This window comes from Neopelma chrysocephalum, unplaced genomic scaffold, assembly GCF_003984885.1.
Source record: "Neopelma chrysocephalum unplaced genomic scaffold, ASM398488v2 Primary Assembly neopelma1_100, whole genome shotgun sequence".
NCBI classification, from domain to species: Eukaryota; Metazoa; Chordata; class Aves; order Passeriformes; family Pipridae; genus Neopelma; species Neopelma chrysocephalum.
Window position 1 is genome coordinate 1,200,770 of NW_020897763.1, and position 12,397 is coordinate 1,213,166.

The 12,397-nt window shown below is 52.1% G+C and overlaps 1 protein-coding gene across 1 annotated transcript; it reads right to left on the reverse strand.

The window, feature by feature from the left end:
* Positions 1 to 1,120: 1,120 nt before the first annotated feature.
* LOC113973368 (corticosteroid 11-beta-dehydrogenase isozyme 1-like) lies at positions 1,121 to 6,314 on the reverse strand. Its single transcript, XM_027695383.1, has 7 exons — positions 6,183 to 6,314; positions 5,975 to 6,066; positions 5,226 to 5,356; positions 4,553 to 4,664; positions 3,777 to 3,962; positions 3,045 to 3,188; positions 1,121 to 1,398 (listed from the first exon to the last, which is right to left on the reverse strand). The coding sequence occupies exons 2-7, from the start codon at positions 6,060 to 6,062 to the stop codon at positions 1,163 to 1,165; spliced, it is 897 nt and encodes a 298-aa protein (XP_027551184.1). The 5' UTR covers positions 6,063 to 6,066; positions 6,183 to 6,314; the 3' UTR covers positions 1,121 to 1,162.
* Positions 6,315 to 12,397: the final 6,083 nt, after the last annotated feature.

Consider the following 12,397-nt stretch of genomic DNA (forward strand, 5'->3'; position numbering starts at 1 on the left):
GGAATCCATAGATCGTAAAAGGCAGTAAAAGAGCCAAGTGGATGAATAAGAAAGACCTTCAGCTTTCACAACTTTGTGAATCTCACTGCTCAGCATCTGCCTGGGCACATGGAGAATGGGTTTGTAAGTAATTGTCTGAAAGAGGAAGTTTAAAGGGCAAAACCTGCTCTGTGTGAGCTGGTTTGTGTAGGCAATCTTGAGGTAAGGACAGGAGAAATGGTAGCTCCTTATTTCCTTTATAGAAGCAAACAAATCCCTAGGAGTACTTCAGTGGGAAGAGTCTGGGGAGATTTTGTCACAGGAAAGGTAATAGTTGGTGCAGGAATGGTCAGAACCACGGGAGGTGTAAATGGATCAAGCTGGGGAAGTGGTGTGGAGCTCGCTGTGTGCTTGGGTTTGCATTCAGCACATGCTGCTCCCACTGCCCCACATCTAGAAGGTGCTTTCCAGTTAGAATGTTTGTGTAGGAAACTGCCTGGGAGTTTGGGAAGTTTTGCTTGGAGTAAAAGCTTGCATTTGATGGGGAATGGGGAGTGAATGGCTTTAAGCTGAAGAAGGGTAGGTTTGGATTGGGTATTAGGAAGAAATCCTTCCCTGTGAGGGTGGGGAGGCCCTGGCACAGGTTGCCCAGAGAAGCTGTGGCTGCCCCACCCCTTGAAGTGTCCAAGGCCAGGTTGGATGTGGCTTGGAACAACCTGGGCTGGTGGAAAGTGTCCCTGCCTGTGGCAGGGGGGTGAAACTACCTCATCTTTAAGGTCCCTTCCAACCCAAGCCGTTCTGTGATTCTACAACTCTATGAATTTGGCCATTAAACTAACAAATAGGCTGAAATATTCCCAAAAATGAAATAACGAAGGATTATTGCCTCAATTTCAGCCTCCCTGTAAGAGCCAGGTCGGTAGAGAGCCGCGCCAGTTTTATAGCAGAGAAAAGCGACAACACACAAAGCCGTCCGGTTAGTACTTTTTATTTAACAATTAGCTTCAATAATTAGGTTTTTCCGCGAGCAGGGGGGCGGGCAGGGACAGGCAGGGCTGCGAGACCTCCCTCGCCCCTCCGGGTGCCGCCAGCGCATCGCGAACCGAGCGGCGGCGATGCCCGCCCGGGCTTGCCCGGCACAGGACGGGGGTACCCGGGCCGGCCCTCCCCGGTGCCCCGCGGCTCAGAGGGGCGGGCGGGGGGTGCCGGGGGCGGCGGGCAGGCGATAGCGGCTCCTCACCAGGTAGTCGAGGAGCTCTGCGGCGCAGTCCCGGAGCAGCAGGGGCAGGCGGGTGGAGCGGTAGCGGTAGTAGAGCTCCCGGCGGCGCAGCGCGGCCCCTTTGAGGATCTCCAGCGCGCACTCGTCCCGCGGCGCCGGCACCTCCCGCAGAACCTCCGCGGCAGCGCGGACGGCGCGGTCTGCGGGGAGGGATGGGGGGCACAAAGGGGGGCACGGGGCGATGACGGGAGAGGGGGGACCCGTGGGAGACGCGGGGGGATGAGGGGAGAGTGGGGGAGCACGCAGAGGTGATGAGGGGTGCGTAGAGGGGCGAGTGGGGACCTCGGGGGGGACATGAGGAGCAAGTGGGGGAGCACATAGAAGGGATGAAGGGTACAGAGAAGGCATGAGGGGCACAGAGAGGGGCGAGTGGAGACCCCGGGGGGGAACATAAGGGGCGAGTGGGGGAGCACGCAGAGGGGATGAGGGGTGCATAAAGGGGCGAGTGGGAACCTCAGGGGGGACGTGAGGGGCGAATGGGGGAGCACACAAGGGGATGAGGGGTGCGTAAAGGGGCGAGTGAGGGCTCGAGGGGCACAGAGAGGGGCGAGTGGGGACCCCCAGGGGCACACGGAGGCTTAGGGGTGGGTGGGGACCCCGAGGGGGACATGGGAGGAGGAGGGGCGAGTGGGTGAGTGTGGAACCCGAGGGGATGACCTGAGAGTGAGGAACCCGAGGGGCTCAGAGAGGGGATGAGGGGAGAGTGGGGGAGCACAGAGAGGGGATGAGGGGTTCGGAGAGGTGGGCGGGGAGAGGCTCGAGGGGCACAGAGAGGGGCACGTAGGGACCCGCGGGGCACATGGGGGGGATGAGGGGAGAGTGGGGGAACACAGAGAGGGGGGATGAAGGGTACGCATGGGGAGGAGTTGAGGGACACATAGAGGGGTGAGAGGGGACACCAAAGGACACACAATGGGGCTAAGGGGAGAGCCAGGGGTCAAGGAGTACACAGAGGAGCATATACAGGGGCTGAGGGGCAAGTTAGGACCTTGAGGGACACACAGGACAGTTGAGGAGGACACAGGAGCAAGTGGGGGAGCACATAGGGCTGAGGGGCAGACAGAGGGATGAGAAAATGTCCAAAGGACACACAGAAGGGCGAGTGGGATACCTGAGGGGCTGAAAGGGGAGCAGGGGGTCAAGGAGTACATGGAGGGGCTGAGGGGTACACAGGGGATAAGGAGCACGTGGGGGTGGCTGAGGAAGGTCACCTCGTTAACATGAAACAGAGAGTGGGGCTTACAAAAAGTTTCCTAAAATTGGACATATCAGTGTGCATGTCAAAGCATAAATAAGTTGATGAGACTCAGATCTCCTGCCCTGCAGAATGTGCTGGGAGTGTGTGAGCTCTGTGTCTCAGATGAGCCTGACAGCACAGTTGGGGTATGATGGCAGGGCTGCTCAAAAAGCAAACTGGGGTGAGTGGGTTGTGTCAAAACAAATTCCATCCAGAAAATGCAAAACACATGCACTGCATTCCCCTCCTTTGCTCCTGTATCAATAGGTAGGATTGATGAGAGGGAGGTGGCTGGTGTTTGTATTAATTGGATGTTTGGCTGTGCTAGCCTGTAAGCAGTGGCTGGTTTTACATGACATGGGGAAAAGAAATTAGTTTTGAGACTGGTTTTGGTGGCAGAGAGGTGGAATCCCCCAGAGATACCCCAGAGGCGCTGGAGGAGGAGCAGCAGCAGCAGAGGGGAGAGGAGGAGTTGGTGGCAGAGGGGGTTGAGGGGTAGGATGGTGATGCTCAGCTCCTGACAAGTGCATCCAACAGCACAACTCTTACCAGTGTCAATGAAGCCAAGGATGCAGAGCGTGATGGAAACATTAATGCTCTGAATGCTGAATTCCTGCCTCAGGGAGCTGAAAAATCCATCCAGGGCGAACTTGGTCGCAGAGTAGGGGACAGTAAAGGGAAACCCGACTTTACCTGGACACAGAGTGAAGTTCTGTTACAGCACAGGAAGCTGCTCTGCCTGAACCTCTGTTTTTCCCTTCATCAGAGAGAGTATTTTCCCCAAGGGGAGTTCACTGTTAGTGAACTGTCATCCTGGCACCTGAACAGCAGCATTACAAATACTCCTGTTGGCTTCCAGCTCTTTTAAGGTCTTATGGCCAACACCATGGCTCATGTCTCTGCTGAGGGTATGAGCAACCCAAAGTAACCACAAAACCCTCAGTAGGGAGAGGTGGAGCAAAGTTTAAACTCCTGACCCTGGATCCTGAGCTAAGCTGATGACCAGAGCACTGCCCAGCACACCAGCTGTGGGGTTGAGTTGCAGGGCTGGTCAAAAAGCAAACCGAGGTTATTCCATTGAGCAGAAAACAAATTCCATCAAGAAAATCCCAAAACAATCTGGATTTGGGTGCTAAGGTTGTTTTGGGTGTTTGTTTGGTTGGTTTTTTGTGAGTGTTGAGCAGTTGTGGCTCTTTTAGGACGCCTGTGTGCTGCTTATGAAAATCAGCCCACGGTGTCTTTTGGGTGAATCCCATGTCACCCACCTCGCTCCCCACTCACCTGCCATGGATGAAACCACGACAATGCTGCCCTCACTCTCCTTCAGCATGGGCAGGGCTGCCGTGGTCATGGCCACGTAGCTGAGGAAGTTGATTTCCAGGAGCTTTCGTACGTGCTCAACGTCCCCATCGAAAAAACCAAAGTACGATGCACCAACGTGGTTAAGAATGAGCATGTCCAGGCCTCCTGCAAGCAGAGGAAAGGGTGTTAGTGCTGGGCGGGGAGAGGGCTACAATCAGCAAAACAGCCTTTCCTGGGAGCAGAATAAGTGGAATCAGAAGAAATCAGGTTTTTGGGTCAGAGCTGTGGCCCGTTATCTCTGGGGTAGGGATATAGTGCAGATGGTGGCTGCCAGTAAAAACTCTGTTGTGATATATTGCTTTTTGGCTCAAAACACAAATGCCACGGCACAGGGGAGATCACCCCCAGCTGCGTGTGGGCCCTGGGAGGGAGAAGGGACCGTGCATTTCCACAGCCGTGACCCGTGACCGCGATACCGGCGCTGCCGAGGGGCCGATGGACACTCCAGCCCCTGGGTGATGAAATCCAGGATTGTGGCACTGCAACAGGATGTCATGAGGGCACGGGGCTGAAAATGAGAGTGCTGTTCAGTTTGAGGGGCAGTGGTGAAGCCAGGCAGGGAGCAGAACCAGGGGGAAACTTCTCCCGTCTCGCACCACCTCTCCCACTGTTTGTTTTTTTTTTTTGCAATAAGCCTGGCCAGGATGAGATGCCCTGTTCTGCTGTCACACATGGAGAGCAATTTGTAGACATACCCAGCAAGGCCTGTGCCTCTCTCACCACGTGCTGGGCGAAGGCCATGTCCTCCATGGTGCCGCTGACGTGCCGCGCCGAGGCCGCTCCCAGCTCCAGGCACCGCCGCACCACCTGCCACCAACACAGCCCGTCAGGAGCACACCTCCCCTGGGGTGGGACCAAAAGGGGGTGTCTGTGCTCCCTCTGTGATGTGCTCCCGCCTTAAAACAGCGGTTTGGCAGCGTGTTTGGAGCCTTCCAAGCTTCAAAGGGAGCCTGGGAAGTTATTCCTGCGCCCGAGGCAGTCTGGCTCTTTATCCGTGCGGTCTGGAATCACACGTGTGTGTGTGGGGAGAGCAGGAGCTTGGCTATCACTGCAGTGGAATGAGGGTGTGTGTGTGTGTGCTGAGGCAGCCTGTGTCCGTGGGGATGTGTGTACATAAGTTCAAATCCTATAACATGTTCTGCAGGGTGTGTGTGTCTGCAGGAGAGGGGGATTCCTGTGCACGCAGGAGCCCCGGGCAGCACAGGGGTGTCTGCCTGCGAGTGCCACTGTTCCCAGCTGGGATCTGTGCTGTGGAAATTGCCTGTGTGGATATTCCTGCGTGGTGGATGTACCTGTGGTGTGAGATTGACCTTCATGTGTGTGCCCTGCTGTGAATGTGCGTGTGAGAGTGCCCAGTTTGCCATTTACTTTCTGGAGCTTGGCCTCTGTCCGCGCCGTGATGAGGATGTGGGATCCCATCCGTGCCAGGTGATAGGCAATCTGCTCCCCAATTCCAGTGCTGGCTCCAGTCACAATCACCCGCTTCCCCTTCAGCATCTCTGGGGACCGAGGCACAGGCATTTAATTTATCGAAATGCTGTCAGAAGAAAAAACAACCCTAAAACTCAAAAAAATCCCGTAACACCCTTCAGAATAAGCACTGAATTGGAAGGCAAATGAGCCTGTAAGTGCAAAGCTTCCAGCACCAGGACATGTCTCCCATCTCATGGAAAAAGCCGTGGAGTTGCTGCAGCTCCTCATGGAATGCAGTGACACAGGGACAGCGCTTGACTCTTCCAGCAGCTTTTTCCACGAGTCAGGACAAAACTTATCAACAGCCCAACTATTCTGTGGTAAAAATCACCCACTGAGTGCATTCTCTGAACTTAAAATCCATTATTTAAAAGTCATGTCTGTAAACTCTGTTGTTAGACACTGGAAAACGGAGCGTTCAGAGCCCTCTCCCCCTCAGCCTCACCTGCTCCCCCGGGAAGCATTTCTGCATATTCCTCGCTCGGTTGGGTTTCAAATCTTCGTTAAAACAACTTTCTGCTATCAGCCACAACACAAAGGCTCGGGCTTGGCTGGGTCCAAGCTCTGAATGGTTTCCACGCAAAGCATTCAAATGTGGCTTTTCATATTTTTGCTTTAAAGGCAGAGTCACTTTGGATACTCACCCGGTTTGAAATTCTCCCTCGCAGAATAAAACCAGAAGGCCAAAACCAATCCCAGCAAGGGAATGAGAATCTTTTGCAACCGACCCATCCCACTGTGGAGTGAGGAAATACAGCATGAGAGAGAAGGAAGGAACAAAAAAAAAAAAAAAAAAAGAAGCCCTCTGCAGAGCTGCTCCAGAGGGAAGCAGCGATGAGGATCCTTAAAAACCTGTTAGCGGAGGAGCTGCGACTTCCAAAGCCCTGGAAAATCACGGGTGGATGGATGAGAGGAGCCAAGGCTTTGATTTGCTCCCCGCTGCTCGGCCTGGCCAGCGGGGCTGTTTGGGTTCTGCCCGGCTCTTTTCATATTTCCTGTCCTACGTTAAAATGCAGAATTTTGCACAACACCCTGGAAGAGGTGTGTCTTTGCTGAGCAGCATCAAGTTTCACTTGGAGAACATCAGAGGGAGCCCAGTGCAGGTGGTTAAACATCCTCCTTTTATTCCTACGGGCACTGTGCATGGATGTGACCCGGGTCTGGCACTGGGAGAGCGACTGGGGGGCTGCTGTGCCGTGGGGGGACACACAGGGAATGTCCCTGTGCTCCCCAAGGTGTCACTGCTCTGTGCCCAAAGCTGGGCAGCGGGGGCCCAGCAGCACATCATGCTCCAAAACAGCTCCAAAAATGCTTTGCTGGGGCAGGGTTTAGTTTTCCATCTCGTTTTTTGTTCCATCTGGGAGCAGATGAGGGAGCAGGGGCTGAGCTGAACCCGTCACCGAGGGGTTCTGTGGGCACAGGGGGGTTTGCAGTGAACACTGAGTGTCTTTTCTGCACAGAAATAAGGAGACTCTCTGCTGTGGTTCCTGCTTTGAGTTTTGTACAAGCTCTGTTCTGACTTTAGGTGAATATAACCTTGAGGAAAACCCACTAAACACCCCCTAACTCCCTGAGCCTCAGCAGCAGCAAATTCAACGCCATGGGTCTTGTGCAATAGGGATAAACCATGTTCCAGCTTTGGTCTGCTGCTGGGATCTTCACTGCACAGTCCCAGCACCTGCTGTGGGATGAGGACACGCTGTGGGAGCTCCATATGCTCCTGGAATTGCCCTGCAGGAGCCTTGGCCTTCTCTGCCAGGGGGAGGATGTGTTTTTTGGGACAAGAGCCTCCCCTGATTTCCAGGTGAAAATCACTTAAAGGTTGGACTTGATGGTAGAGGTCTTTTCCAACCTAAATGATTCCATGATTTCTGTGATCTACAGGAGAAGGGCTGCTCCATGGTCTGATTTCCTGGGAACAACTCTGTGGTTTTCCCTTTCAGACCAATCTAATGTAACCAGCCAGAAGGAATAGTTAAATGAAATTTTACCCTCCAATTGCATCTTCAAAATAAAGTTGCTTTAATTCAGTGGTGTACCTGGTAGGGCAGTGGAGCTCTCTGGCCTCGCTACTGCTTTACAGATTATTTTTTTCCTTTTCTGCCTTTCTACTTCAGCCTCAACTTTCCCTGTGATAAGAAGCACTCAGCCCACACTTGGTCAGATAACACCAGTGAACTCACTGCCTTTTCCTGCCTCCCTTTGCTTTGAACTTGAGTCACAATTATGGAGCAACCATTTCATGCCTTGGCTTGGGGGAAAAAAACCCCCGACACTGAAGTAATTAACCATATCTCAGCTGATCTTGTCTGTGCTGCCGGCAGGGAGAGAGGCTCTTTTTAGATAGTTTAGTTTATTACCAGCATTAGGATACTGCAGTAAAGCAATAAGCAGCAACCTTTGTGACCATCTGCAAGCGTGACAGGAAGGTATGGTGCTCTTTGCTCTGCATCAACACGAGGAGATGTGGGGATGGAGGCAGGGGGGGATTCTGGAGCTGACACTGCGCTCACCTTGCTGGTGGTAATGAGAATTCATGGGGCTGGGTTGGGTTTTTACCGAGTAGCCGATAATAAAGGATTGAAATACTGAATATTTTGGCCAAAACTTATGCAAATTTTCTTTTATAAGCAGTTCAGTGTGTGGAGATGAAGCTGGGGTGGTCCCCAGGAGGGTCGGGGGCTGTGGCAGGAGCTGCCGGATCCGGCCGCGCTTCGCTGCCCACGTGGGTTTGCTCTTGGCCACCCGGCCCTTCCAGGGTGCTGCTGCTGCTCCTCACTCCCACTCGCAGCTTTTTCTGGGCTTGTTTTCCCGTGTGCAACTTAAGAACTTGTTTTTGACTTTTTCCTGGGGGCGGGGAGTGAGGGAAGGCAAAGGAGGGCAAGGAAAGGCCATGATGGAGAAGGGTTTTCTCGTCTCAGCTGGTCCAGACCTCGGCGAGGGGAGCCCAGGGCTGTGCCTGGCCCTGACCCGGTGAGAGGGAGCTCTGGGGCTTCTGAAACAGCTTCACCCGGATTATCCTGGATGTATTCCCCTGCTGCAAGTCCCGTCTGTGTCCCTGTCTGTTCGGAGCTGTGTTTTCCCAGGGGTGATGCTCAGCGCGGTGCTGCCTTCTCTGCACAGGGGAGGTTCTTCCTTTAGTGCTGCTGGGAGCTCCTTGGAGGAAACGAATCTGTGAAGGAAACTTGTTCTGACAACAAACTGGGAGAGGGGAGCTTGGGGAGTCCCTGGAGGGAGCACGTTCCAGAGCAAGGCTGAGGCTCAGGCGGGTTTGTGCAGGCAGCTCAAAGACTCAAACACACTCGGCAGGAATTTGGATACTGTTTCTTTTTTTTTTCCCTCTTTTGAGTGATATTTGGCTTTTTTCAACCGATGGTCAAGTCTTGGTTAAATGCAGAAGATTTTCCTTTTTATTTTTTTTTCTTTCTCCTCTTTCTTTCCTTTATCTCGTGGATATTTAGACTTTACTTTTCATACCCAGCTCTCCCAGCATCCTTTACCACGAACACAGCTCTAAATATGTTCTTTCCAGACAGGGCTATCATGTTATAAAGTTATCCTTGCACTAGGCTGCATGTCAGCATGATGCTGTTGGGCCATGACAGATGCCTGTGGGTTTTGGCACAGCTTCATGTCACATTATTGTGGCTCCTGGGCACATCCTGCAAACCCCATCACTGTCAGAGCTGCATCACTCCAGAAAAATGCACTCTCAGATCCCAAGGGAGACTGGAGTTGGTTATAGGATGGGTTTGGTTTGGTTTGACCTTATATTTCTATACACTGCTGGTTTAGAGAAAATACTGTGATGTTTAAGTCATTTATAAGTGCTAAATTAATGTTTTTTTCCCTGTGTGACCAAATCAGGAATTGCTGCCTTGCTATTTGATTGTTGGAGCTGTGGCTGCCTTGAATCTTGGCCTCTGTCCATGTTCCCAGTGCCCTTGGTGTTGGGTGCCTGAGGTTGATATGCTTATCTGCACCCCTAAATTTAGCCTGGCAGCTCCTGAAATATCCAGTATCCAAACTACAAATAGGGAATGAGGACTCTCTGAAGACATTCAGCTCATGCCTTTGAAGTGGTTGATGTGTGAGTGAGGGCTGCTGGGTCTGGGTGGCCTTCAGCTCCAAGCTGAAATAGGATCTTTGAAGAGATGCTGCAGGATGGGTACAGACAAACACTCCCCAGATCTCGTGCCAGCTGCAATTTTCCTTTGAACTTCACGTACCAGGAAAATGTCACGTTTACAGGTTGGAATAAATTAGATACAAACAAGTCTCAAAGAGAACAACAGAAATCAGCCTCGTGCAAGCTCAGCAATGCAACTCAGCCCTTGGGCAATGTGTGGCTGTCCTCAGGAGTTTATCCCTCAGGACCTGAGTTTAGCTTAGCCTTAAATGCTCTGTCTGCTTCTACCCAGTAGCTTGCCTGAGGTGTCCTCACAAGTACTGTCTGTGTGTCTTATTCCATCTGGTTGCTGTCTGGTACATCCCAGTACTAGTAATTAAAATTTGTCTTTGCAATTCATGGCAGTGGTTGTTTGCTCCATGGCAGGTGTGTGTGGGGATGCTGTTTGCTGTATTTGTGACACTTGTGTTGGCCAGGCTTTGCTGCAGTTTACCTGGAGTGGGAATACAGGCTTGGTGGGGCTGGGAAAATAGGCTGGGTTGGAGGGTCCTGCTGTGGTTTAAGGGTGGGGAAGTTGGCTGAAGCCTTTTAATCTGCTGCATCAGGCAAGTCATCGTTAAAGTGATGTTAAAGGGGTTACAAAGCCTCTGTGCACACAGAAATTTATTATGTGGTTTAAATAACACTTTTTATGTGTGGTTTAAATAACCCTTTTATGGCCATTGTGGTAAAGTCAGCTATTAATGATTGCCTAATTCAGAGCTCTGCAGAGAGCCAGCCCTGTCCAGTGTCAGTGCATTCCCCTGGAGAAGTGGGAACACGCAGGGATGACCTCCCAGGCTGGCCTTTCAGGGTGATGTGTGCCCAGAAAGGACCTCTGAGCTTGCAGGACGTCAGGAGGCAGGAGGTTGTCGTGGCAGGCCATGATTTTCCCGAGGTGGGTCCCGAGCTGCCGGCGGTGCTTTATCTGTCTAATCCCGTTAGCTGCCTTAGGAGGAGCTATTTTGACTGGTTCACAAATCTCTTTGCTTTAAGCCCCTGAACCCCGTGACTGGATCACTGTGGAGAGGAGGTGTGGGCAGCAGGGCATGGCACAATGTGACGAGGTGTGAAGACAAAGCCAGGGCCAAACCCAGCTCACCTGGAGCTCCCCCCATCACCTCTGGACTCCCAGGCTGGGCTGCTTGAGACCAGCTCCATCTCCTCATTTCTAAAATTCCCCTTCCCCACAGGGCAGGATGAGACACCTGTGACTTGTAGAGTAGCACTAATCCTGGGAAGTGATGTGGGATTAACAGTTTCCTTGGACAGGGATGTGATTGTCATCTTGGTTTAATCCGTTTAAGTGTTCGGCTCTGACTGATCAGAGCTGGGAACACTTTCATGCCTGATACAGCCACAGACATCCAGGTCCCTGCTCTGTCCATGCATCAAATGTGCCACAGGGAATTCCAGGACAGCCTTCCCTATCCCTGAGGCTGGATTGCAAACATATAACCTCCTTAAAGCTGGAATTGGCAGGTAGGGAAGGACAATGGACCCTCCTCAGCTGATGGCTCTCTTCAGGCCTCAATTCTCAGGTTTTCCCATGAAACTTCCATTGCTGTCAATGAGAGGTTGGATTGTTCGACCTTGCCAGAGTCCAAAGGCTTGGCTATGGACTAAATAAAGCACTTCTCAAAGGCCATTTTACTCAAAACTTTAATTTTAACTGAGGAAAAGGCACTTTAAACTTGACTGAAAGCTTGAGCAGAGTTTTTGTGCAGAGACTGGGTAGGACTCCTCGTCTGCAACGTGCTGCTGTTTTATTGTTTGGGATTTTTTTTAAAACACAAATAATGGTCAGCAAAATGAACTGTGGGTTATGTGCTATGAAGTTGTGCTTCAGCTGTGCTCTGGAATTTTCAGATGCTGATCTTAACTGGTGCAGCTCTGGGAGGAGCTGTGTGTGTTCAGCACCGGTGTCAGGCAGCGTTTTTAACTCTTGTGGGATCTGCTGCTTGGATCAGTTGTTTGGCTTTTTGCCAGAGAATGGCATATTCCTGACACATTTCCCAGTTCCTGTGCAAGGTGTGTAGCCTTGCTCCTGCCTCTGCCCTGCTGGTGGGTCTTTGGGCAGACAAAGAGGGATTTTCTACCCCAGCAGTGACTGTTTCCCTGCCTTCCCCTCCCAGGTGTGGTTGGGATCATTCAGCTGTGCCTGTCTGGGGGCTTTATTTGACTAACATGACATAGTCCTGAGTGCAACAGATTCTGGCTGAGCCCAGAACGATTTTTAAATAGGTGAAAGTCCTCTAATGATTCTGGCAGTGCCCTGGGTACAGCCTGAAGCTTGCAACTCTATTTCCACACCCTCCAGACTGGCTGTGCCACCTCCATGCTTCAGTTTTTCCACCTCTGACACCCCTGTAACACTGGAATCTGATATTACTCTGCACAATTAGGTGTCTGGGGTGGGTTTGTGAAGGAACCCAGCAAAGGTAAAAGAGATTTCTGAAGGTTTTTTTGCTGTGCAGCAGCTGTAGCCAGCTGGAGGATTGCCAAGGCAAGGACAGAGGTTTTATTGATTGATTTTTAAACAGTTCTGTGAACCCATGGCCATGACAGAGACAGGAATCCGTGCCACTGAACCCAAATAACCCCCTGAAACACAACCCCACCTCCAGCTTGGGGCACATTTGTCACCCATGTGACACAAATGCCACCTCCTCCCCAGCTGGCTCATTTTGGAAGGGAGCAGCTGCCAGGAGTACAGACACACTGACCCCCTTGGCCCCAGAGCAGCCTCGCTGGGGGGGCTTTACTGAGAGGGTGCAGCCCCTTCATTACTCTGCAGCCCCTTCACTACTCTCTGGATCCCCCCAGCTGCCACCTGAAAGGAGCCAGAAGTGAGCAAAGCCAGTAAAAGATAAAATAAATGCAGCAAGAGAGCACTGGG

Coding starts and splice junctions, on each gene's coding strand:
- LOC113973368 (XM_027695383.1), bottom strand. CDS start 6,062: ATGGGTCGGTTGCAAAAGATTCTCATTCCCTTGCTGGGATTGGTTTTG. Junction 3,189..3,776: donor CGTGGTTTCATCCATGGCAG/GTGAGTGGGGAG, acceptor CTCTGTGTCCAG/GTAAAGTCGGGTTTCCCTTT. Junction 1,399..3,044: donor CCTTGGCTTCATTGACACTG/GTAAGAGTTGTG, acceptor CCCTCCCCGCAG/ACCGCGCCGTCCGCGCTGCC.